Below are 26909 nucleotides of genomic sequence, written 5' to 3'. Positions count from 1 at the left end.
GACATTCGTACCGGACGTCCGAAAATTATTTTCGGTTTTCGGACATTCGAACCGGACGTCCGAAAAACAATTTTGGTTTTCGGACATTCGGACCGGACGTCCATTTCCAAAAAAAATTCGGACGGACGGACAAAATTTTGTCCGTTGACACCTCTATTTAGGGTTAGTTGGTTTTGTTGAGAAAAAAATTTCGGGTACAAAACAACTGATATCAAATTAAAAAACTTCTTTCGAAGTAATTCCTCGTGACGAAAGCGAAAACAAAACAGCTGATATCAATTTTAACAAATAATTTCGGAGCGATTTGGATTTGTTTCTTTTGCATTCTTCCAACTAATTTCAGAATCGCTCCGTAATGATTTTTTAAAATTGATATCAGCTGTTTTGTGTTCGCTTTCGTCACGAGGAATTACTTCGAAAGAAGTTTTTTAATTTGATATGAATAACGGCAGTGTTTTGTGAATGGATCAATAACTAAATCTTCAAATTTTGAGCTTTTTAAATTTATGTATGTGAACAAATAGGCGAGTTCGACTTCCAGCACTAGGTTGCTTTCGTCACTCGCGCCTGCTGTCGCCGGCTGTTATATGGCATTTGGTAGTCGAACATTTACCTGGGATCGAATCGAATCAATCTTTTCTTTCTAAGCTAGTACATCAACCAAATATCATTTTTATTGTATTTTTTCCTTCTAAATCTAATAAATGGTGGTTGGAAAATCGGTCAAAGATTTTCCGGATAAGTCACATGCCATAAGTACTATAAATCAAAAGTTGCGCAAATACAATATCTATCAGTTGATATATTGGGTTCAACAAAATGGGGAAATATTTATATTTACCTGTCTGGCCGTAAGCTAGAAGACAAGCATTATATCCTGAAAAAATACACAGAATGCAACAATCAATTTAAATTTCCATTTGGATGAAGTTTTTTGTATGATTTTTGCGGAATAGAGTTCACAAAATACAGAAAGATATAATGTATAGGTGAGATTGAGAGTAGTGTATGTTTCACTGACTTTGTTATGAAAGTAAGTTTCTTTCGACTTAAAAATGGTTAAAGGCGAGTATGTTCATTTTTGGCGGGTCGTCACGGTTTTTCGCGGTTTTCGTGGAACTGATAAGAGATAACAACTTCTTGCGCGAATCTGATAAGAGATAAGAGATAACTGTCTTCAGCTTAGTTATAGAAGACCTTGAGTACTACAACTTTGCCGAAGACACCAAGTTGTTTTCTCTTATCAGTTGCGAAAAAACCTTGAAGACCACGGAGGCTAGACGGTATTTCAACATACTCTACTTTAACGGCAACAGAATCATACTCGCCTTTTCAAAAATATAAATCGAAGGAAAAACATACTCCACTCTCAATCTCACCATAGATATAGTATCCCATCACTTGCGACAAATTTTTTAATTCTGCTGGAATCGGTTTATAATAATTGATAATAGTTATTGATGGAACGATCGAATCTAACATTTTTTTCCGCACACCGGACTATACAGAAATTTGTAAAGGTGTCAATCGGACAGGACAGTCCGAAAAAATGGCAATTTTGTCCATCCGTCCGTCCGAAGTGACTTTTTTCGGACGTCCGAAATGTCCGGTCCGAGAGTTTAAACGGACGGACCGGACATTCGAAAAGTTTTCGGATATTCGGACACGACATTTCTTCGGACATTCGGACAAATTTTCATTTTTTCGGACGAACAGACCGGACGGACACGGACACAACTATTTTTTGTCCGAACCTAAAAATGTACTGGAATTTCCAAAATTTGCGAAAAAAAATTTCATAACTTTTTTTCATTAAAAAAAATATTAAGGACCACTGAACACCGAACTGGAATTACCGAAATTTACGAAAAAAAATTTCATACATTTTTTTTTGTTCAAATTTCAAAGTAGACTGAAACTGGATACTGGAGATTTTGCATTGACGTTTCCGACTGTAAACATGACATCAATTCATATGCGTGTGCTGTCAAAGTCACTTTGTCATGCGTCATTCACATTAATGCTTTGACTGATTGTGGTGAACAGTAGAAACGCCATACATTTAGACAATGACAATCCCAACAGATTGGAAACGTCATACATTTTATATACATTATTTGTTTGGGAATTATATTCATTTATTTTCTTTTATTGTTGATATTCGGGCTCTGCAAAGCCTAGGCTTCATCCACGATTTGTTTTCCAAAGAAATATTTTGAAAAAATCGTGAGTTTGCACTGTCAACACTTGTGTGGTTTTTCATATGATTTTGAAGTCATCGAATATTGTCACCCGTTCACACATTCGATGAACTTGCTACACCAAGTGATAGTTTAGTTCATTGCTGACGTTTTCCAATCCGCCATACGTTTTCATATGTGTGTGTACATCAAATTTTTAAAGTTGTCTAGAATCCAACCAAGTTCGTCGTTCTTTGAGTATACGATCCAACTATTTGAGTATACGATCCAATTATTGCGGTTTCATATGGAAATTTCGTGTATTTTTAAAATGCTTTATCAATCAGACAAAAGGCCCAATTTGTGCCGAATAGTTTAAACTAAGCGCCCAAAAAAGATTTTCAATGAATATATAATGTAATTTACCAGATTTATTAAATCTGGGATTAGAAACGATATTTTCGAGTTGGACAACATTGAGTATACCGTTTAATATTTGTTTAATAAATAGAGAAATTTTACAGAAATTGAAAAAGTGGGGATACAGTATGATGCTCAAGCTTTATGTTGCTTCGAAATGGTATATATATTTTGCTCCACCGAAAACAGAAATGGAGACGGCAAAAAAAATTTTTCATGACCATCAACACATGTGAATATTTCTTGAACCAAGGATGATATCGAAGCATATTGAGTGGCGTTTGAAAGCTTAACAGTAGACCGAAAAAAATCAGGCTTTGTTATGCGCTAAATCCATCACGCTATAAATTATTGCGATAGATTCATGCGATAAATCTGATGCGCTCGCTTTGCGATGAACGAAGTCTGTTGCTCTTTACTTGTTCACGCATGAACGCTCGTGCTTTGCAGTGAACGCATCGCTCAGCGGTAGTGAAGGGCAACAAACCTCATTCACTGCAAAGTGAGCGCATCACATTTATCGCATGAATTTATTCAGCGTGATGGATTTAGCGCATAACAAAGCCTGAAAAAAATGCAATGATAATTAATGAATAATTCGAGTACCTCGATTTTTGTTAGAAAAATAATCGAATTTGTTCGGGAGGTACCCTAGTTTTTCATCCAATTGGCTTCAAATTTGGTATGGATTAGTTTTTTCATAAAAAAATTAGATTCCAATACCTAAATTGCAGTTTTATCTGCAAAAAAGTATATTCGCCGAACAAAATTTGCTGTTTTTCATGATTTTTCAGTTTTAGTGAGTTCAAACATGTTTTGTGCTATATCTCAGGAACCACCCAACCGATTTTGATAAATAGGGTACCAAAATTTATGGGAAGGTCTCACCTTTCAAGTAATTGCACCTTTCTGTCATAATTTCTGAGTTTCAAACCCGAATTCACTATGCTATGTTGATAGGCGCTACCATAGAGCTTACCAAAGTCAATATTTTTCTTATTCAGACGCAGTCAATGACAGATAGCTGAGGATATATGCAGGCTTGCCACTCGTTTTGAAGAAAAATTTAGTCGAAATAGTTGAAGCGGAAAAAATAGTTGAAATAGTTGCCTTTTTTATAAAAGATAGTTGAAATTTGTTTTCAAAAAAAGTAGATATAGTCGAAATTCTTACCTCAATAATAAACTGAAATTACAAGCCTAAGAATATCGCTGTGACGGGCAAAAATTTTACTTATTTTAAATTTTTGATTATCGACTTCGACGATTCGTTCTAGCCATTCTGGGCTGAACGAATAAGTTGTTTTTTCGCTCATTGCTGCAAGACAACTGAGCTCAATCAAATGATATTTCATGCATATTCTTGAATATCGAACCGTTATGTGAATATACATTGGGCTAGACATTGGGTTTCCAAGAAATCCATAAATAACAATTCGATCAAATTTTGCCATTGCTGTGCTAGCAATAAATCCATTTTGTATATATACATCCATTTTTTAAACAAAACATTAACATATGATAAGAATAAATATTAAACAAATAATTCAATCTTTGCTTCGTTTGCTAATAATGACTCATTATCTCTTATATTGATTACTTTGCGTTTCGATCGGTTTCGATACTGTAATTTTGTTTTTGAATTGAAAAAATAATAGTAGGAAATGGCGAAAAATAGTCGGATTTTGGGTCAAAAAGTCGAAAATAGCTGCGATTTTAAAAAATAGTTGAAAATAGTCGCCTGTGGCAAGCCTGCATAATGTGATGGAGTATGCCGTAAAACGGTAAAAGTGTGTTTTGAGTTCTTTTGCCAAAATATTTTCATCATCACGGAATTTCAACTTTCTTGTTGTTTTGGTGAAGCAACGATTTGAAAGGTATTATATTCTGGAAGCTAATGTCGAGTATTATCTATGAACAATAACAGTTTGGATAAATATTTGGTGCCGCACACTAATATTTTGAAATTGAGCAATAGTAGAGCGCCTGTGTCAGACAGCGGACAATTCCATGCGATGTCAACTTTTCATATTTGTCAATGACATGAAGTTGGCAGCGTATGAATTTAACATTCAGAGCTCTACTGTTGTCTCATATGAAAGTCGTCTCAAATTTTTTTTTATTTAATTGAAAATTTGAGTTATTAAAAATGAAAAAAAGAAACAAAATACAAAAGAAAAACATTTTCCAACATTTTCCAACATTTTTTGTTTGTTGGAACTAATCAAGTTCCTCTAACATATTTTTCGGAAAAATTTACCGGTGCAGCGTGTTAGTTGGTTATGTTTAGCGGTATTGAATGGCATCAAATGACATTGATCGACATTTCACATTGTAATTTAATTGGAGTACAATTAGTATTTTGAAGAATCTAATTTTGGCATAAATGCCTTTTACACGTCATTCTGTCATAATTTAACTGCAATGTAAAATGTCGGAGAATGTCATTCGATTCCATTCAACACCGCTTAACGTAACCAAAATAACAGGCTGCACCGGCCAATTTTCCCGAGAAAAAAATAGTTTGGATCTCCATGAATGAATCTCTTGCAATTTTGTTATTGTTACAATCGATTTTATTCTCCAAAAATGTTCTGTAGAACTATAGATTTACATTTTCGATATATTATTAATATGTTAATAACCAAAATATCGGAAAATTTCTAATAACTCAAACATAACATATTATTAGATTAATAAGGTTCTACGATATTATTAACATAGGGGACGAGGGGGCTATTCGCTCCACTTTTTTTCACGGAATTTGGACAGCTAGAAGCGAAGTTATTACGCCTAAAGTGACACTACCTTTTTTCACCGGTTGACAGGCGAATTTTGGCCCAAAAATTCGAAAAAATGACTTTGCGCCGATTTTTATTTATTTAAGAAGTAGTCCACGCATTATCAAACCCGTGGTACCGTTGGAAAGGTAATTGATGGGGCTACAAAAATACTCAGTCAACCACCCCCTCCAACCCCATTGAGGTCCCCAAAAACACGCCAATTGCCCCTTCTGTTTGTGGCGCGAATAGCCCCGAGGCATATGTTGTTGTTTGAAGCACGATTCAGCCACAAAAATTGAAAATATTCAAAACAAATTTATATCCATAAGAAAGAGCTGGTGATAAGCTACAAAATACTTCAATCCGTTTTTAAAAATTTTTAAATTTTAATGGTAAAAGCTGAAGTTCTATGAGCTCAAAAAATGAACTCAGCACTAGCTCAAAACCTGTTTGTGCCTGTACAGAGCCTATAATCAAATGAAAAATATCGAATTATATATCCAAATATCGGGAATTAATTGCTCTTCAAAATGACACTAGCACTTTTTGTATATGTATTGCCTGTGTCGAGAAATGGCCGATTGAGCGAATAGCCCCGCGGAGCGAATAGCCCCCTCGTCCCCTATTATCTTATTACACAGTGATACCGATGTTTTTTTTTTGTCTGGCAATTGATAGCAACATACTAGGCGTTTTAGAGGGCCAAAATCTAAGAACAACTGCGTTCTCAGAATATTAAAATTGGCTCAACTTTTTTAAATATCAAATTCGGCGTTTAACCTTTCCAGCAGTATTAAATGCAAAGAGGTATTGAACAAATACCATTTTTCTCCCATTCGTGATGGTTTTATAGCCTTAGTATGTACTAATAAAATGTTTGGCGTTCAATTTTAGGTGGAACTAGTTATAATATTTACTCAAAAATTACATCTGGTGGGAGCTATGGGGCAAAATGTCGAGAAAATAGTCAATTTTTCCAGTTTTCCGACTAAAGCTCGAACAGTATACATTTTTTTCACTTACTGTATTCGGCAGCATTGTAGCCAGAGTATAGCTGAGCAACACTCCTGAACACATTAACTCGAAAAATCTCCATCCAGTCCACTTTATGGGCTCAAAATCACTTTTCGCTATTAAACGGTATTTTCGTGCATTTTCGAAGTCCTGCAACTTCTCAACTGCTTAAAATAGAGCAATAGTGTCTGAAAGAAATTTTTAGTACTCCTCAAGAGCTTTGCAGGCCAAGTACTAAAAAGTACTAAAAGTGTACTAAAATATACTAAAAAGTAATAAATTGTTTTAAACACTTTAAATGGCTCCGGGCAACTCTGGCTGATGAAAAACTCTACTAACTCGTGTTAAATATTCTGTTTTGGACCGCAGTAAACATTTGTGATCAGTGACTAGTTGAAAAATTAACGTTTGAATCGAAAAGGTTATGGTCCATAGATGTTACGATTTCATAGGTTACACTGGTAATTTTTCGATTCAAAAGTTAATTTTTCAACTAATTACCGATCACAAATGTTTGCTGCGATCCAAAACAGAATATTCAACACAGAGTTTTTCATCAGCCAGAGTTGCCCGGAGCCATTTAAAGTGTTTAAAACAATTTATTACTTTTTAGTACATTTTGGTACACTTTTAGTTCTTTTTAGTACTTGGCCTGCAAAGCTCTTGAGGAGTACTAAAAATTTCTTTCAGACACTTTTGCTCTATTTTAAGCAGTTGAGAAGTTGCAGGACTTCGAAAATGCACGAAAATACCAAGGGGGAAACTACTACTACCTTGTAATTCATATTAATACAATCTAGTACAACACAAATTCTGAAAAATTCCAAAAAATTCTGCGCAATTCAAAACAATTCCAATCGATTTCGTAGTTCCTTATACAAATAGCATGTTGCAAAAGTGCCTCACTGTCATTTTGTATGAAAATTCTACAAAACGATTTGAGCGCTGTTCGTATGATTACATGACGGCTTTCATTTGAACTAATGTGAGGTACATTTCAAAAGTAAATTGCAACATGCTATTTGGTGATGATCAAATCAAAATATCGCAAATATAGGGACATTTACCATTCATTTGAATGCATATTGAAGATTTTTACTTCCAGAACATATTCGACTTGGTTTGATCTACAAGACTCAATTCTAGCTCTGTTTTGAAAATATTTTATGTATCATAAAGCCTTTACCTATTTGAAGTGAAATATTGAATTGGAAGTGAGACCTATGTACAATTAAAAACGCCATATCTGAAAATATTTCGATAAGAATGAACATCTATGCGCTTCCTTTGAGATGCTAAATGACCCTATATTTGCAATTTTTGAAGTTGATCATCATCAAATTTGACTTAGAAACATCGGAATTGATTGGAATTGTTTTGAATTGCGCAGAATTCTTTGGAATTTATCAGAATTGGTGTTGTACTAGATTTTATTAATATGAATTATGCGGTAGTAGTAGTTTCCCCCTTGGAAAATACCGTTTAATAGCGAAAAGTGATTTTGAGCCCATAAAGTGGACTGGATGGAGATTTTTCGAGTTGATGTGTTCAGGAGTGTTGCTCAGCTATACTCTGGCTACAATGCTGCCGAATACAATAAGTGAAAAAAATGTATACTGTTCGAGCTTTAGTCGGAAAACTGGAAAAATTGACTATTTTCTCGACATTTTGCCCCATAGCTCCCACCAGATGTAATTTTTGAGTATATATTATAACTAGTTCCACCTAAAATTGAACGCTTAATATTTTATTAGTACATACCAAGCCTATAAAACCATCACAAATGGGAGAAAAATGGTATTTGTTCAATACCTCTTTGCATTTAATACTGCTGGAAAGGTTAAACGCCGAATTTGATATTTAAAAAAGTTGAGCCAATTTTAATATTCTGAGAACGCAGTTGTTCTTAGATTTTGGCCCTCTAAAACGCCTAGTATGTTGCTATCAATTGCCAGACAAAAAAAACATCGGTATCACTGTGTTATTAATAAGATCGCCATTTTATTAAAAAGTTAATAAGATCCATCTTATTATTAATACGATAATCTTATTAAATTAATTAATTATTAATAAGAAAATCGGATTTTATTAACCAATTTTCAAAAAAAATTGCGAAGAAAAGTTTCATACTAAAAACATATCAAATATCGTCAAACGACGAAATATTGAAGAAAAATGCATCTGACGATATTTGATATGTTTTTAGTATGAAACTTTTCTTCGCAATTTTTTTTTGAAAATTGGTTAACAAAATCCGATTTTCTTATTAATATTTTAATAAGATTACACTGTGCAACGATTTTAAAAACAAGTCAAAGGGCCAAGACTTGGTATGGTGGAGATGTTAGTACTACCATAGCTGAGTAAAACCCCAACTGGGTTTTGAAAGTTTAGTAGGGGTTTTCATTTTATCGACCTAGGCAGTTTTTGAGATTCAGTGGATTTTCCAGAGTTGACTTCATCAGTTTTTGGTCAATAACTCATCTAGTATTGGTGATAGCATGTTACTGTCTGGAGCAAAGTTGTAGTCAAAAGTCCAATGAACAAGTTTTGTGAACAAACTTTACCAAAAAAAATCACATTTGGTGGGTGCAAGTGGGCTAAATGTCCGAAAAAAGGTAGATTTTTCCAGTTTTTCCACCATAACTTACGAGGAATACATTGTTTTTACTCACTTTCTTCGTCAAAATTATAGCCAGAGAAAAATTAAACAACTCTTCAGAACACATGAACTCGAAAGAACCACATCCAGTCCACTTTATTGGCTGAAAATCAAATTTGGCTACCAAACAACATTTTTGAGCATTTTTTGAATTCCAATAACTCCTCAACTGATCGAAATAGAGCAATATTGTCTGAAGCAACTTTGTAGTACTGCTCAAGAACTTTGCAGGCCAATTTCTAAAAGTACTAAAATAGTACTAAAAATGTACTAAATTGCCCAAAATCATTTTGATGGCCATCGGCCACTCTGAATGATGAAAGACTGCACTAAATCAAGTTAGACGCACTGTTTTGGACCACACTGAACCCTAGCCATCAATACACAACTGAAAAATTGATATGTGAATCGAAAATATACCAGTATAACCTATGGAAATGTAACATTTTAGACTATAATCTTTTCGATTCACATATCAATTTTTCAGTTGTGTATCGATGGCTAGGGTTCAGTGTGTTCCAAAACAAAGCGTCTAACATGATTTAGTGCAGTCTTTAATCATTCAGAGTGGCCGATGGCCATCAAAATGATTTTAGGCAATTTAGTACATTTTTAGTACTATTTTAGTACTTTTAGAAATTGGCCTGCAAAGTTCTTGAGCAGTACTACGAAGTTGCTCCAGACACCATTGCTCTATTTTGATCAGTTGAGGAGTTATTGGAATTCAAAAAATGCTCAAAAATGTTGTTTGGTAGCCAAATTTGATTTTCAGCCAATAAAGTGGACCGGATGTAGTTTTTTTGAGTTAATGTGTTCTGAATAGTTGTTTAATTTTTCTCTGGCTATAATTTTGACGAAGAAAGTGTGTAAAAACAATGTATTCCTCGTAAGTTATGGTCGAAAAACTGGAAAAATCTACCTTTTTTCGGACATTTAGCCCACTTTCATCCACCAAATGTGATTTTTTTGGTAAAGTTTGTTCACAAAACTTATTCATTGGACCTTTGACTATAACTTTGCTCCAGACAGTAACATGCTATCACCAATACTAGATGAGTTATTGACCAAAAACTGAAGAAGTCAACTCTGGAAAATCCACTGAATCTCAATTCACTGAGGCTAAATGAATGGATTTTTGTAAGAGCGCTTCTAGTGAAAATATCTTAGAATGATGGAATATTTCGAATTTTAATACGCTTTTCTGCTAATTTATCCAAACTCACCTCTTAAGTGGTAAATTAAAACCAATAAATTTTACACATCGAAATATCTCGAAAACGGCTCGGAAAATCGGCAAAATGGACCGTGGTGTCACTCCCTAAAGGGAGTGTAGACGCCCGGCTAGTTTGATGACCCAAAAATCAAATCCAGTGGATTCGGGCTGATCCATGAGTTCTCAGGATTTGGTCTGATTCCCAGCTTTTCCTTTCCTGTGAGCATTTTACAAGTCACACTCATGTTTTGTATGGAATTTCACCACAGGGCAAGTGCTGGGATCAGGCCAAATCCCGAGAACCCATGGATGAGCTCAAATCCACCGGATTTGAACTTTGGGCCATCAAACCAACCGGGTATCTACACTCCCCTTAGGGAGTGACACCACGGTCCATTTTGCCGATTTTCCCAGCCGTTTTCGAGATATTTTCATTGTAGTTTAATGAGAAAGATATCCGCCATGACAGCATTTTAGCCCGTCATGTTGGTATTTTGGTTTATATTGACAGAACATTCTCTACTTTGACAGTCAACGTTTCTAAACGTAAACACAAATATTATCTGTCATAATCACATTCACCACTTCTAATGTGCTTCAGAGAGCTTCTGACAGCGCCATCGATCCGAAGCGTTTGAAACATTAAAGGCTTTTGCTGATTTTTTCTGGCGCATTTTCATTCATGCTATCGCCTTATGATTCGGATTCTGTTGAAATTTCTATTTTATTTAGTTCATCACGTTTCATTTCAACATAATTGGCACTTGTGAGCATTAACAACATTTCGCCGCTTCTGTTTACATTTTTCGATGCTATTTCATACATTTTAGTATAATTTCATTCAATTCAGTTGAACACATCAACAACATTCCCAAATTTTGAAAATTTAAGTAAACAGGTTCCAAATAATCTTTTGAAATACCAGAAAAAGGACTCTAATTCCTCCAAATACTGATTCAGGGAGTTTCTATATTTAAAATGCGACGAAATGGGGGTGATCCGAATAGCCCCCACCTATGATCCGATTTGCCCCCTCATGTACCGAATAGCCCCCATGTCAGGATGTCCAAACGTTGGCCCATATCTCACTACCAGGACACCCAACACAAAAAGTTTATTTATGTCAAAGATAGATTAGGAGAATAGCTTTCCAACGATATATAAAATGTGGCAACTCGTGGTCATTTTCAAGACGATATGGGTGATTTCCAAAAAGTGATCCGAATAGCCCCCCTCTCCCCTAACATGAAGTTTGACATTTGACAGATGACTTGACTTTGACGTTTGATTTTTAATAAACGTTCTTCTTGTTTTTACACTCAAACCGACTGGACGTGTTTTCAATATTTCAAGCCAATAATTTATCAAGTTATATAGAAACACGAAAAAGCAAAAATATTAGGAGAATTTTGAAGAAATACCATCAGTGAGTATTTTTGTCGACCGAATTTCCGTGAAGATTTTGTGATCGCTGCGATTTGAATTGATTGAAAATTGTCGCGTGTTGAACTGTATAGTGAAGCAAACGAACGAACGAACGAAAATGAGTACCGCCGACGAGAAATGTTCCGTAACGCAATTGAAAGAGCAAAAGCAATGGTTACCGTGGAAATTTCAAGTGAGAATTTTGCTTCGTGCGGCTGAAATTTACGATGTTGTGACAGGCACAGACAAAGAGCCAAAAGTCGGCGATGAGGGTTATGATACCACAAAACACACGGCATGGATGAAACGTGATGTGAAAGCGCAGAAAATCATTGCAACGAGTGTGGTTGACGAAGCATTGATGCATATCATGAGTTGTGAGACATCGAAGCAGATGTAGGACAAATTGCACAGTGTGTATGAGCAAAAGTCGGAATCATGTGTTCATTTGTTGCTTGAGCGATACTACGCGTTTACGAAAGATCTGAACGACGATATGGCCGCGTTTTTCTCATAATTGGATGAAATTGTGCAACAGCTCCGTGATTTGGGTGAGACATTTTTCGAACGCCAATTGATATCGAAAAAGTTGACAATTTTGCCTGCGGAAATGAGTCATTTCAGTTCATCCTGGGATTCGACAGCCAAAGGAGAGCGTTCATTTTTGAAATTGCGCGAACGGCTCATGGTCGAAGAAATACGTATTTCGAAGGCTAGTGAAGGAAATGAAATGCAACAGTCAGCGATGTAGCACGAATGACAAATTGAACGATAAAACCAAAGGAGAGAAGGGTTTTGAAGTGCTTTGAGTGTGGTACTGAAGGACATTTTCGAAGAGATTGCCCGAATTCGAACAAGAAAAATGGAAATCATGAGGCGATGATTGTCCTGAGTATGATTGCCAATGGAAGAAATGATTGGTATCTGGATTCGTGTGCCACGCATCACATGTGTAGCAACAGAAGCTGGTTCATGAGCTATCGCCTGCTTGAAGTGAAACAGGATCCTCGAGGTAAACGCCGGTCAATTGAGTGAAAACGGATTCGAATTATCGTTGAATCGAAATGGTTGCGCGATACGTAAGAATGGATTGACGGCCACAGTGGGAACTCGACACAAGAATTTGTTCGACACGATGAAAGTGAAGTCACAAGCAACAAATGTTCGACCGATTGAGAGCAAGAGAGAACCGATAGTTATTGATAGTAAAAAAATAAAAAAAATTTAAAGAAGTTAAATTTTCATTTTGTATTGGGTGTGTGCATGAGTTTTGAGGGATTTTTTTTATGAAAAGATATATTTATTTCAATAATAAAAAGAATAAGTACATTAACCAATATATTCGCCATCGTTATGACCATAGCTATGACCTCTAGCCATCTACCGGGCAACTTGTGGATTCCTTGTTTGAAGAAGTCCTCGTCTTTTGAGGTTATGTAGTCATCAACCCATTTTCGCACTTCTTCAACATTTCGAAAGCGTACTTCGGACAGGGCCATTTGCATCGAACGGAAAAGGTAGTAGTCAGAAGGAGCCAGGTCTGGAAAGTTCACAGGCTGACCTAGCCGATCCCGTCCGAAGCCCTCCTTAGAAATATTTGATTTGTTCTATGAAATGTCACTGATCCATTTTTCGCGAAAAAAAATTTTTGTGTCATGGGTCAAATTTTTGTGGTTCTGCTGTCAATAATTGATATATCTATTGACTAGATCGAGAAGAGTAAGTTCATCTGACTTTGTTATGAAAGAGAAGAGTAAGTTTCTTTCGACTCAAAAATGGTTAAAGGCGAGTATGTTCATTTTTGGCGGGTCCTCGCGGTTTTCCACGGTTTCCGCGGAACTGATAAGAGATAACAACTTGGTGTCTTCGGCAAAGTTGTAGCACTCGAGGTCTTCTATAACATTGCTGAAGTCAGTTATCGCTTATCTCTTATCAGTTCCGCGAAAAGCGCGAAAAATGATAAGAAAAAAAAGTTCTATATAAAATTTGCTTTTTTATGTGCGCGATTTGCGCGCAGCTGATGAGAGATAAGAGATAGATGTCTTCAGCAATGTTATAGAAAACCTTGAGTACTACAACTTTTCCGAAGACACCATGTTGTTATCTCCAATCAGTTGCGCGAAAACCGTGAAGACCGCAGAGGCTAGACGGTACTACAACATACTCTACTTTAACGCCAACAGAATCATCAGAAAACATACCCTCCTCTTTCAAAATATATTAGAATTTTTTCACATACTCTCCTCTCAATCTAGTCAATAGATATGCCGATTGATTATTATTAGGAACGAGTAATTCTATTATTTTGATAAATTTACGCCACCCCTACCCCCCTCCAGCCCCCAAAAATGAAAAAAAATGCATTTTTTAGTGATGAACTTACAGCGCCCTCTATAGTGACAAGGAGCAGCGATCTAAGAATGTTTTTTTCTGCTTGACTCTATCGAGAATGGTTCAATCTTCATTATTAGTGCACACTTGATGCAAGGATATCCGCTTTTTATATATTTTTCATCGTGTAAAGAAGCCCCCCACGAATTGGCGTACCAAAAAAATTTTCAATGAGAATAAAAAATTTAATTATGTTAACCTCTGCCCAGTATTTTGGACCAATTTTTATAGATTTTCGCATGATCTTCAACATACAATAGCTTAGATTATCAGAATAATTGAGAATGTATCTTTTATACATCTCTTATCAATCACTCAAAACTCATGCACACACCCAATATTTTTCAGTAGAGCCAACATTGAATGAAGAGATGAAAAGCAAAGACGTTTCGAGTGGCTCGGTACTGAAAACGAAAACCAAATGTGAAATGAACTTGAAAATGGATACGAGAAACAGAGAGAGAGATATTAGAAACTGATATATCCGAAAGATGGCATTACATTGACATTGTATATTGTACATAAACTGAAACTTCATTGTACAATGTACATTCAATAAACTCTTTCACTTCTATTTTGTACACCAAACAAGTAAGTCGTCTACTGATTTATTTCGGCCTCTCTATAAGAGAACCGCATGGCGACGAATTGAATCAACATTTTGGATTTTTGTTTTCAATTAGTTAAACTGTTTTTCGAGTAATTAGTTAGATTTAAAGTTAGATTTTTGATTCATTTGAAGTTTGAATTTAGAGAAAGTTGAATTTTCATTGTATTTTGAATTTTGTTTTGGAAATTAACTGATAGATTTGAACGAGAAAATGTATTCTTAGTTTGTAAGATTTACATTAGATTGAGAGAGAGTGTTGGAAATAGCAATCGAATTGTAAATGTGAACGCATCTTAATATGTAACATGAAGTTTGACATTTGACAGATGACTTGACTTTGACGTTTGATTTTTAATAAACGTTCTTCTTGTATTTACACTCAAACCGACTGGACGTGTTTTCAATATTTCAAGCCAATAATTTATCAATTGAGGCCGACATTAATATGTTTAACGCTCCAGTTCAGTCTATCTTTTCTCAAACGCGTTGTTAGATTACCTTGAATCGTTGACAATCGGCTTTTATTAGACATTTTCATTTTTCATTGTTTGGTCATTCGTTTATTCATAAATTTGATTATTCTTTTGACTAGTCGAGAACCAATATTTATGTAAAATTAAACTATCTATTGTTATACACTAAATTGTACAAAAATCAAAAGATCAGGTTCTTCATGACTCTTGGAGTCATTTTTCTGCAAAACTAATTATTCAGCCAGTCTTTTGGCGGAGTTAAATAAATAAATAAATAAATAAATTTAGAGAAAGTCATATCTCATGCCGGAAGCGAACACAAAACTTGTGATATCAATTTTATAAAATCATTTCGGAACGATGTATAAACTAGTTGGACGAATGCAAAATAGGCAAATTGAAATCGCTCCGAAATTATTTTATAAAATTGATATCACTAGTTTTGTGTTCGCTTTCGGCATGAGAATTGACTTTGGTAAAGTTTTTTATTTGATATTATGTAACAGATCATATTTGTTGACCTTCGAAATTTTTTAAAAATTAAAATGCTTTTATATACCTTGAAAAGCGCATTCGATCACATCTACCCCAAGATCATCGTAAATTTCTTTCTGTGAAACAATATGATGTGGACCATCACCGGACCAATATGAGTAATCAAAAGTAAAGTCATGAAATGTTGAACTAATACTGGCGCTATCTATGGATACATTTTCTGGTTTCTTCAGTAGCCGAGTTTTTTCCCCATCCATTTGAACAATACTTTTTGCATTCATTTCGCGTTCCCTGTTGACGAAAAAATATTTTAAGTCTGTGAAAATAATCGTAGTATGGTGGAGATCTTCATATAAAGAACGTACAAACAAATTGCCTAAATTTTGTGTGCACAAACTCAACAATAAAGTTTATTTATTTATTTACACCGCCAGAAAACTAGCTGAATATTAAATTTTGCAGGAAAATGAAGTCATAAAAAAACCTGATTTTTCCGTATTTATACAATTTAGGGTATTAAATGTTCCAGATCTACAGATTTACGGACAATAGCCAACGCTGTTCCTTCTCTTCATTGTCGCCAACTGGTGTTAGCAACTAAACTACGAACAAAATGTCAAAATCAATGTCAAATTAGTCAACAGAAGAGTGAAGAAGTACATATAATGTGTTTGTAGTTTACTTGCTAGCACCAGTTGGCGCTTCGGGGATATTTTATATGGGAACTGTCAAGAAACCGCAGTGTTGGCAATAATATATAATAATTTTCATGACTCTTGGAGTCATTTTCCTGCAAAACTAAATATTCAGCCAGTTTTTTGGCGGTGTAAATAAATAAATAAATGAAATATATAGTTTAAACCATTTGGTTTGTTACAATGGGAAATACCGTATTTTGAATTTGAGCAAAATTATTTTATAACAAACGGAAATTTTCATCCGATTATGACAGCTGTCATCGTAACATGTCTATTTTTTCTTCAATACTCATTTCGTCTATATTTTTATTTAATTTTAAACGAGCGTCTATAATCATTAGGTTATATATTATTCTGTTCTTTAAGACCTCCCTCGTCATAATTTTATCAAAATTCGTTTCCAAATTTGTTTTTTGCCGTTTTCCTTCTGTGCCAAATTTTATTTTCGTGTTTACGTAGATACCTAACCTATCAAAGTGACGTGCACAGATTGCATTGAATCAAAAGAACACCTCGTTGACATCAAAACAAAACTTGCTCGGATAATTAAAATGCTGGATGGACTGAATTTGTATCTCACCACCATGCCACCCGCACCAATTCCAACTGACGATCAACATAAAGTTGTTGACTTGGACATGGATACAAGTGAATCGGAATCAATTGGCAACTCTTTGTCAATCGCATCACTAAATGCCAATAAGACACTGGGGAACAGATCGACCAAACGAAAAAATGAGTCGAAAATGACAAAACCGGACTCACGCGAAGCCAAGCAGCGAAAAACGGAAGACAGGAAAACTCTCGTCGAAATGGTAGCCACGAATATTTCTGTCGATTTGCCAAAAAAAAATCAGTGCTACTTAGCCCAATTACCACCTGATCTCTTTACGTTGCTCCCTCCCATCCGGAGACCATTCCATCCGACCTTAAGGACATTTTGGAACACATCGGAAGTTTCACTCATCTTGTTGGTGGTATCTGGTTGATGCCGCAATAAGTCGTCTGATTGAAAGCGAATTAAGTGATGAGGCGCATAACTCACTGAGCATAACTATTGAATGTGAACCAAATACTTATTCTTGCGAGAATCAGCAAAACCAAAACTACTGCTTTCGAAAAGCTAATTATGAGGCAATTCACGAAGAACTGGCCTTGATCGATGTTGGGTCGGTTCTATCAGCGGATCTGGATATTGACACAATGTTGGATAATTTCTACAAAATCTTGTACGGAACAGTAGAGAAGAATGTGCCAAAGCATCGCTCCGAACAAACAACCATCCACCGTGATTCAACAAAAATCTCACAAACATAAAAAACATTCGCAACCGTCGATATAGAAAATTGAGTGCACCTAAGAAGTTAGACCCGAACGCAAATGATACGAAATTCAAAGAAGCTGACAATGAATTTCAAATTCAACACGAATTGGCACACGAAAACTATATACGAGACATTGGCGAAAACTTTTGGTCATTTGTTGGGAAATCAAACTCACTACCCGGCAAGTTAACGTACCATGAAAATTCAGCCACCTCTGATCAAGACAATGCCAACTTATTCGCCGAATTCTTCAGCTCGGTATACATTGAGATACCGAAGGACGATGATCTGCAAAACTTTATCAAAAATCGAAACGAATCGAACTGTTTTAAGATTCACATAACACCAGAAGTGGTTTGGCATGCTCTAAGCATCATGGAGCTTAACAAGGGACAGGGACCCAATGGATTGCCTCCATTTTTCTGCGGGAATGCGCTGATGTTTTGGCAATCCCTCTGAGTATAATTTTCAACCACTCGATTTTGACTGGCAAGTATCCCGACATTTTTAAAATTGGTCGTATCACACCAATCTTTAAATCGGGGAATAAATCGGATATTGCGAACTACAGAGGCGTTACAATTATGTACAACTTAGCATACGTGTTTGAAAAAGTTATATACAACCAACTAAGAATGATTATTGTACCAAGGCTCTCAAAACATCAGCATGGATTCGTGTCCAATAGGTGTTGAAACTAATCTCATGGAATTTAATGCATTTGTACACGATGCCTTCGAAAAGGGATACCAAGTAGATGTGTTTTACGCTGACATTAAAAAGGCGTTCGATACAGTCAGTCAACCCCAATTAATTCGAAAAATGGCGAAATTCCCAATCAGTAATGAGTCACTCCAATGGCTAGATTCATACACATCAAACAGAAAACAGTTTGTTAATATTGGTTCATCATCGTCCGAATCATTCTTAGCACACTCAGCAGTTGGACAGGGAACCATCTGCGGTCCGTTATTATTTCTAACCTACTTCAACGATTCGGATGATAACAACACAAATATTGGTGTCTTTAATTTCGCTGATGATAAAAAACAGGTAGCTCTTATCAAGTCACACGAAGACACAAAGAAACTGCAACAAGCTATTGATAACTTTGTCGAGTGGTGCGAGGAGAATGGTCCCGAACTGAACATTAAAAAATGCCAAATAATGACATTCTGCCGTAAAAGGTCAGTTGTCAAAGCAGACTATACTATCAAAGGAGAAGCAATAAGTAGAGCTGAAGTGGTGAAGGACCTTGGAGTAACAATGGATCGCAAGCTGAGCTTTGTACCACACATGGAGTACGCCAAAAAGAAAGCCAAAACGATGTGAGCTTTCGTCAAAAGAGAGTGCAGTCATTCAATATCGACATAGCGAAAATATTATATGTCTCTCTGGTAAGATCACACCTTAAATTTGCCAGTGTGATATGGAATCCGTCAGAAATAACCCATAGAAAATTCATCGAAGGCGTACAAAAGAATGCAGTAATTTTCTTACGCGGAGATAAACCATAACCGCCAAGAAAATAACTATTTACTACCACCGTATGACGAGAGGCGAGCTGAGCTAAATCTCGATACTCTGGTTAGGCGAAGAATCAACGCATCGATACTGTTCATCAAGAAAATAATATCCGGCCAAATGGATTCACCTACACTGAGGAGCAAATTGAATCTTAACACAGGCGTATTCGTACATTTCGTAACCCAGAATTCGTCAGACTTAGGTGCTCATCAACGGAATATGAACTTAAAGCCCCTCTAGACTATGCATGCCGGGCATTCAATTTTGCTGCACTATTTATTGACCCAACGTTACCGTTTTTCAAATTTAGAAAAAAGCTACTAAAGCTTCCAGATTCCGCATTTGGTGATCTAACAAGACTGAGAAGTAGCCAATGAGTTACAAAACCAATGATATATGAAACAGATCGAATTGAACTATTTAACTATTTATATTTTTATTTTTATCTCTATTTTAAGAGCTATTTATTTACCTTTTGTATATTGGAAACAATTATATTTTATTTTATATTGAACTGAACTGAACTGAACTGATCCAAACTAACTTAGCTATTATGTAAAACTGTTTTTTCAAACGGACAATTCTCTTTATACTGCAAAAACTTATAAAAACTTTCGTGAACCTGAATCGTCAGCTTATTTGAGCAGACGCTAAAATGAATAAATAATAACAAATAATCAAGGTAATTGGTATTGCACGTAAAAATCGAAAAGTAACTTTTCAATTGTTCAAGATCAACATTCCGAGTGGATGTATCACTATGAACTGTTTGCAAATTCATCCATCTGGAATGAGGGAGAATTCATAGTGAAAGAGTTTGAACAGCGCAGCCGTGCCAGAAAATCGAAGAAATTCGTGCGGAAGGTTTCTTCAAAAGTCCATTACTCAGCTTTGAATGGCCAGTTGAAGTCAAAATACGGATTTGACAACAGAAACCAGCCTACGAAATCGAAGACAACGGCAATTTTTCAGGCGAGCAACAGGAAAACGATGCGCTCGCGCCCAAGCTCAAATCATTGCCCAAAGAGTCCGACTTCGGAATCACGCAAATCATTGCTCAAAGATTTGCTTCGTCATTCCATGTCCAAGTCAACAACTTTATGTTGATCGTCAGTTGGAATTGGTGCGGGTGGCATGGTGGTGAGATCCAAATTCAGTCCATCCAGCATTTTAATTATCCGAGCAAGTTTTGTTTTGATGTCAACGAGGTGTTCTTTTGATTCAATGCAATCTGTGCACGTCACTTTGATAGGTTAGGTATCTACGTAAACACGAAAATAAAATTTGGCACAGAAGGAAAACGGCAAAAAACAAATTTGGAAACGAAACTTGATAAAATTATGACGAGGGAGGTCTTAAAGAACAGAATAATATATTATCAGATAAAAAAACCTCTAGACGAGGTTAAAATGGAGTGACGCTCCTGTAAGTGGATTAAACACTAAAAATAACTGATATCATTTTGAGTGACGCTAGGACGCTGTATTATAACTGGGTACGAAGTTCAAAAGTGTTTTTCGCATTCACTATTGTGACAATTTATTTACAATAAGGAAAAATATCGCGTCACGAATTTTTAATTTAGTCTCCAAGTCAAGCTTTAAAGCGTTTTGCCGTTCAAAAGTCGTAACGCGATATTTTTCCTTATTGTGAATATATTTCCACAATAGTGAATGCGAAAAACACTGCATATGGACATTTTTATGTATCCCCCGAACAAAAGTTCAATTTCATACATTCAGATGTAAAAATTCCGATTTATGACCAGAACGACAACGAAGTGGGTGTTGGTAAACTCCCATTATTTTTACGAAAAAATAGCAGTTTTCCAAGACCGAAACGTCGTCAGAGGTGTATTTCACGTGTTTTCCGAACAAAAATATCATTTTCAGTGCAAAAATGCAAGTTGAAAAATTCACTTCAATCCGACCTTTTTTCAACCATGAAATAGCTTCAGACAGCATTGTAACCACTTTTAATCGATTTCTCGTCAAAAATTGAGCGGATATGGCTTTTCGTGAGCCTTTCCAGTTAGTCGATGCGAATTTTTGGAAGCAATTTCATCGTAGAATGCGACTCTTCGTACAAATTCCGTTCATTGATGAATCGCCGATGCCCAGAACTTCGAAATAATACGAATTTTCCCGGTTATATGGCATATGCCATTTTGTTGGTATGATAGCCGGACACAAACGCTCAGTTCTTGGTTAAAATCGGTCGGGCTGATTTTTGAGAAATCGCGTTTGGCGTGAAATTTAAGGAGGTAGATTATTCATAAAAATCTACTTTTTTCTTTTATATTACATAAACATTGGCATGTGTGTATGGAACTTTTTAAAGGTCTTCTCAAATGATTACGAGCCGACTTTGCCCGATGTATAGCTGTGCCATATTCGTATCTTAATAACCATCCAAATAATTTTGAGAAATTATTGAGATCCGATCATAATATCGATAAATCTTAATAACGCTATCAACTTTTTATCAGGTTATTAACTATATTCAAATAATAACGTTATCGGATGAATCTTAATAATAACGTTTTGAAGTTATTAAGATCGAATCCTGATAATTTATCAACATTCAATCTTAATAATCTTAATCATCAAGTTCTGGAAGTGGGTTTTGGTGGATCCTCAGGATCGACCAGAACTGCTCCCAGTTCTGGAAGTGGCTCTTCAGGATGGGCCAAGGGCAGTGTCAAACCGGATCTGGTCCATCCTGAGGATCCACCAAAACCCACTTCCAGAACTTGATGATTATTAAGATTGAATGTTGATAAATTATCAGGATTCGATCTTAATAACTTCAAAACGATATTATTAAGATTCATCCGATAACGTTATTATTTGAATATAGTTAATAACCTGATAAAAAGTTGATAGCGTTATTAAGATTCCATCATAATAACGATATCGAACGATATTTTTAGTTTATTACGATATCTTGATAAAAAAAAATCGTGAGCACAGCTATAGCCCGATGGGCGTCTGAATTGATCTAGTGTGCGAAATACATACTTCAAAAAATCGTATACATGCAGGTCATGGATGCGCAAAGGAGGAGGTTTTCGGGTTTTACCCTCCCCCAAAGCAAAAATGGCCAATTTTCACCGGTTTCTACCCCGGTCTGAAAATTCCTTTACTTCGCCGAAATTTACTCCCCCCAAGCATTTCCAAAAAAAATTCTTCTGTATTTACCAGGGGGATTACAGATTGACAGTTGAGCTACATGATATATCCTGAATGAATAGTTCTGTAGCTTGCCGTATATAATATTGTAGGGCAAACTGCGGCGCTAGTGTGCTTGTGTTTCAATCTACAAACCCCCTGGTATTTACCCTCCCCCACAGATTCCAATTCAACCAATTCCGCTCTGATATCAATTTTAGTTTGACAAACTTCGCCCTTTTTCTGCAATTTGTATACGACCATTCCACACCAAGTGTAACAAAAATTGCAGATGACCTCTCCGATTTCGCTCAAACTTGGTGTATAAACTTCTTATGACCAAAAACTCGCAAACCCAAAAAATTAGGGTGACCTTCCCCACCTGATGAAAAGTTAGGGTGACCCAAATATTGAAAAAAATTAAAAATGGCACTTTTTGACATTTTTACACTAGAAAAGTGTGGTACAAACTTTCAAAACTATATGCATGGTTGGATAGATAATCGATGGGGCTACAAAAAAGTCCACTGCGACAACCCCATCCGGGCTCATTCAAGCTCTGAAAAGTGGGTTCAAAGTATAAAATGTGAAAAAAGTCAATTAGACGTGCTTTTATTGGGTGTATGCATTAATTTTAAAGAATTTTTGAGTTCATAGATACATTTATTAAAATAATAAAATGAATGAGTACATTAACCAATGTATTCGCCATCGCCGTCGAGCAAGGTCTGGAGAGTACGCGGGCTGATCAAGCCGATCCCAACCGAGCCGCTCTACCTTATTTTTAACGATTGTTGCACGATGTGGCTTAGCGTTGTCATCGTCGAACAAAACATTGTGGTGTTTTCGAGCTAATAATGGCCGTTTTTCATCCAATGCATGAGCCAAATCATTCAATTGGCGTCGATAGCGTTCCTTATTAATCGTTTGATCTGGTTTTAGCAGCTCATAATACACGACTCCTTTCATATCCCACCAGATGCATAGCATAACCTTATCGCAATGAATATCTCGTTTTGGCTGGGATGGCGCCGGTTGGCCGGGATCAACATACGCTGCTTTAGGCTTGGGGTTTTCGTAATAAACCCACTTTTCATTGCCGGTAACAATTCGATATAAAAAACTGTGTTTTTTGTGCTCTCCAAGATGTTTTTTGCATGTGACGATCCGTGCTTTGCGCTGCTCTTCAGACAGTTGATGTGGAACCCACTTTCCCAGCTTGCGAATCTTTCCCATTGCATGCAAACGTCTGGAAATGGTTGCTTGGTCTACGTTCAGCTCCAACGCAAGTTCTTTTTGCGTTTGACATGGATCTTCATCCAATAATGCTTGCAATTCGTCTTCTTCAAACTTTTTTGGCTGACCTGACCGTTCTTTGTCTTCCACGTCAAAATCTCCAATTCGGAAGCGTCGAAACCAGTACTCACATGTACTAGACGATGGAGCATTAGAGCTACCATAAGTTTCCAAAAGCAAACGATGACTTTCAGAAGCAGTTTTCTTCGAACTATAGAAGAAAAGTAAAACTTCCCGCAAATGCTGTTTTTTCGGCACGTATTTTGACATGATTGTAAGTGAAAAAAATTATGTTGTTTACGCTTTGGTAAAATAACACCTACTGAAAACTAATGTCAAATGATGTGGCTTTCACGTGAATATAGTTACAGTATGGCCCGATGCGTTATAGTACAAGTTACGCCATCTGTAATGGAAACTCTTTAAAACTAATGCATACACCCAATTGCAGGTGAAGTGTTCTGATAAAACCACGTCTAATTGACTTTTTTCACATTTTATACTTTGAACCCACTTTTCAGAGCTTGAATGAGCCCGGATGGGGTTGTCGCAGTGGACTTTTTTGTAGCCCCATCGATTATCTATCCAACCATGCATATAGTTTTGAAAGTTTGTACCACACTTTTCTAGTGTAAAAATGTCAAAAAGTGCCATTTTTCATTTTTTTCAATATTTGAGTCACCCTAACTTTTCATCAGGTGGGGAAGGTCACCCTAATTTTTTGGGTTTGCGAGTTTTTGGCCATAAGAAGTTTATACACCAAGTTTGAGCGAAATCGGAGAGGTCATCTGCAATTTTTGTTACACTTGGTGTGGAATGGTCGTATATACTTACATAATAATATGTACGTATTTGCAATAAATTGAATTATTCGTGCGATATTGAGCCAATTGTATTCCTCTTATTGGTAAAAATTAAGATTTTAATTTACTGGTTCCTCCCCCTCCCTCCGACACGATCAAAACCTGCTCTAGACCCTCCCCCTTGTCTGAAAAAAATATCGACCCCCTCCCCCTATCTAAACACTCTGAATTCATTTTGACCCCCTCCTGGAAATTTCAACCGTGAGCATCTCTGCCAGACGTCGGCACTGGGGGGTATTTCTGACACCCCCCACCTGGAGATGGTAACGTCTGGATTTCCCCCTCTAGTTTTGCTGGTCGTGACCCCCCTAAATTTTTTATAATAAAAAAAATGGATCTAAATACCCCCGCCCTAAAAATTGATTCTCATCGCATCAAGTAATAAACAAACAAACGTTACGTTTACATTTTTATTTGTATAAACTTTTAATTTTTATTTGCGTCACTATAAACGTTGATACATGATTTTGATTTGAATTTTATACATCATCATCTGTGTGTTCAAATTCACATCTGTGTATGGTATTCAATTCTTCAATTGGCGCTTGTCATCAGGTTGTTCGATCTAACCAAAAAAGGAATGGACACTTTTTTTAACGACACACACAGGAGCCGATTGTCTCCTGTTAACTTGGACGCAGTTATGCGGATTAAGTTGAATGGACCGGACGATTTGTCATACTTTGCAGCTGCAAAGTATGCAAAAAAGTGGATCCAAAACGGTCATTTTGTCAGCGACTATAAAGTTGGGTCAAAAAGTTACAGGGATGATAGAGAAATCTCTCTTTAAGAAGAAGAAAACGTAGAAAATAAAAAGAAATATCTTTTTAAAAGCACAATTTTCTGAATGATTTTTTCTGACATTCGATTTGAACCCACAATAAGGTTTATTTTATCACTACACTTGGACGAATAAACGAAAAAAAACTGTTCCTAATATTCTTGTACTTAGTTTTTAAGAATGAATTGAAGAATCGAACTCACAGATGTGGTTTTGAACATACAGATGATGATGAATAAAATTCAAATAAAAAATCATGTATCAACATTTAAAGAAATTTCACAATAAATTTTACTTTCGCACTTTTTTCATTAAATGAATTTTGTTGTTTTTTGTTATAAATACCCACCCCACAACGTGAAAAAAGTAATACAACTTTTCAGTGAATTGCCCCTAGAGTTTAATGCTATCCTTGCCTAGAGGGCCGTTGTCGTTTTTGATTCACCAAGGACACGAGCTTGGCTAAATCTTCAGTAAAAATATAAGAAATTGTTGATTTTGGTCAAATTCGGATTAAGTCGATAACGACAGCATTGATAAGACAATCAACTGGCATCAACTTGTGTATGTGTCTAAATGATACCATTTTATGTCCAATGAACCATTTTTGAATTATAATGTGCCAATACACGGTTTTGCATTCTTTAGTTAGTTTTTGGTCAAATTGTGTAAAACTCAACTAAAATTTTGACATAATCTGGGCACACAGTTTGTGCATATTTTCAACAAAAAATGTACAATTTTGACACATAATCTGAAATTTTTCTCAAATATATAAGTTATGCAGGTGAATTCACCTGATTTTTGCATAATTAACCTAATATACGTCCTTACAAATCTATGCATAATAATCAGTGTAAATCTTAGGTTTATAGATTCTTACACATGGCTCATTGAGAGAAAGATTTTGACGCAAATCCAACTGTTTTTTTGGTCATGTTCAAATTGATTGCGATAAAAAAATTATGCATAAAAATAGTTGAATTTAAATCTTTTCTGAAGATATAGTAGACCAAGTGTTACTGTCGCAAATGTAATATTATTCTCAATTTTTTTTTTGGAATCGCCATAAAATGTCCAGAAAGTGGTATAAACAGTTCAATTTTATAAAAAAAATTATGTCAAATTTCGGATTTTTCATGCAATTTTTTTTGTGAATTTCATGACGCTTTTTAGGTCTGGATTTGGGTCATTTTCATGGCGATTTTAGGCAGTATTTTATAATATATTTTATTGAAACTTTTTCCAATTTTTGTATTTTGTAATTTTTATGACGATATTAGGAAAACTTATGACGTTTTTATATTTTTCCAATCTGATGGACAAACAAATCGAAGCTTAAGTGCCATAATTGTACAAACACGCAAACAAATGGCTGATTTATTGTAAATTTAGCAACATCGACTGTGCCATATATAGCCATCCATTGAATTAGTGATGGTTTTTGACCTGTTATTTGTTTATACTGGAAACTAGTTGAATTATGTCAATGTGTGTTCAACAAAAAATTACCTAAATTATTATGATTATGATTATGATTATTATTATTATTATTATTATTATTATTATTATTATTATTATTAT

The 26909-nt window shown here is 35.7% G+C and overlaps 1 protein-coding gene across 1 annotated transcript in view; it reads right to left on the bottom strand.

The window, feature by feature from the left end:
* Positions 1-597: 597 nt before the first annotated feature.
* LOC129571710 (kinesin-like protein Klp98A) overlaps positions 598-26909 on the bottom strand; it is a 29760-nt gene continuing 3448 nt past the window's right edge. Inside the window, exons 3-5 of the mRNA XM_055451524.1 lie at positions 15730-15956; positions 842-877; positions 598-759 (exon numbers count right to left, since the gene is read on the bottom strand). Coding sequence (XP_055307499.1) covers positions 698-759; positions 842-877; positions 15730-15956 — 325 coding nt within the window. The 3' untranslated portion in view covers positions 598-697. The remainder of the gene's footprint in view (positions 760-841; positions 878-15729; positions 15957-26909) is intronic.

Source organism: Sitodiplosis mosellana, unplaced genomic scaffold (genome assembly GCF_009176505.1).
Source record: "Sitodiplosis mosellana isolate CC-2019 unplaced genomic scaffold, AAFC_SMos_1.0 Smas_scaffold_3161, whole genome shotgun sequence".
NCBI classification, from domain to species: domain Eukaryota; kingdom Metazoa; phylum Arthropoda; class Insecta; order Diptera; family Cecidomyiidae; genus Sitodiplosis; species Sitodiplosis mosellana.
Note: the sequence above shows the minus strand (reverse complement) of the source record. Positions and strands in the feature narration are given on the sequence as shown.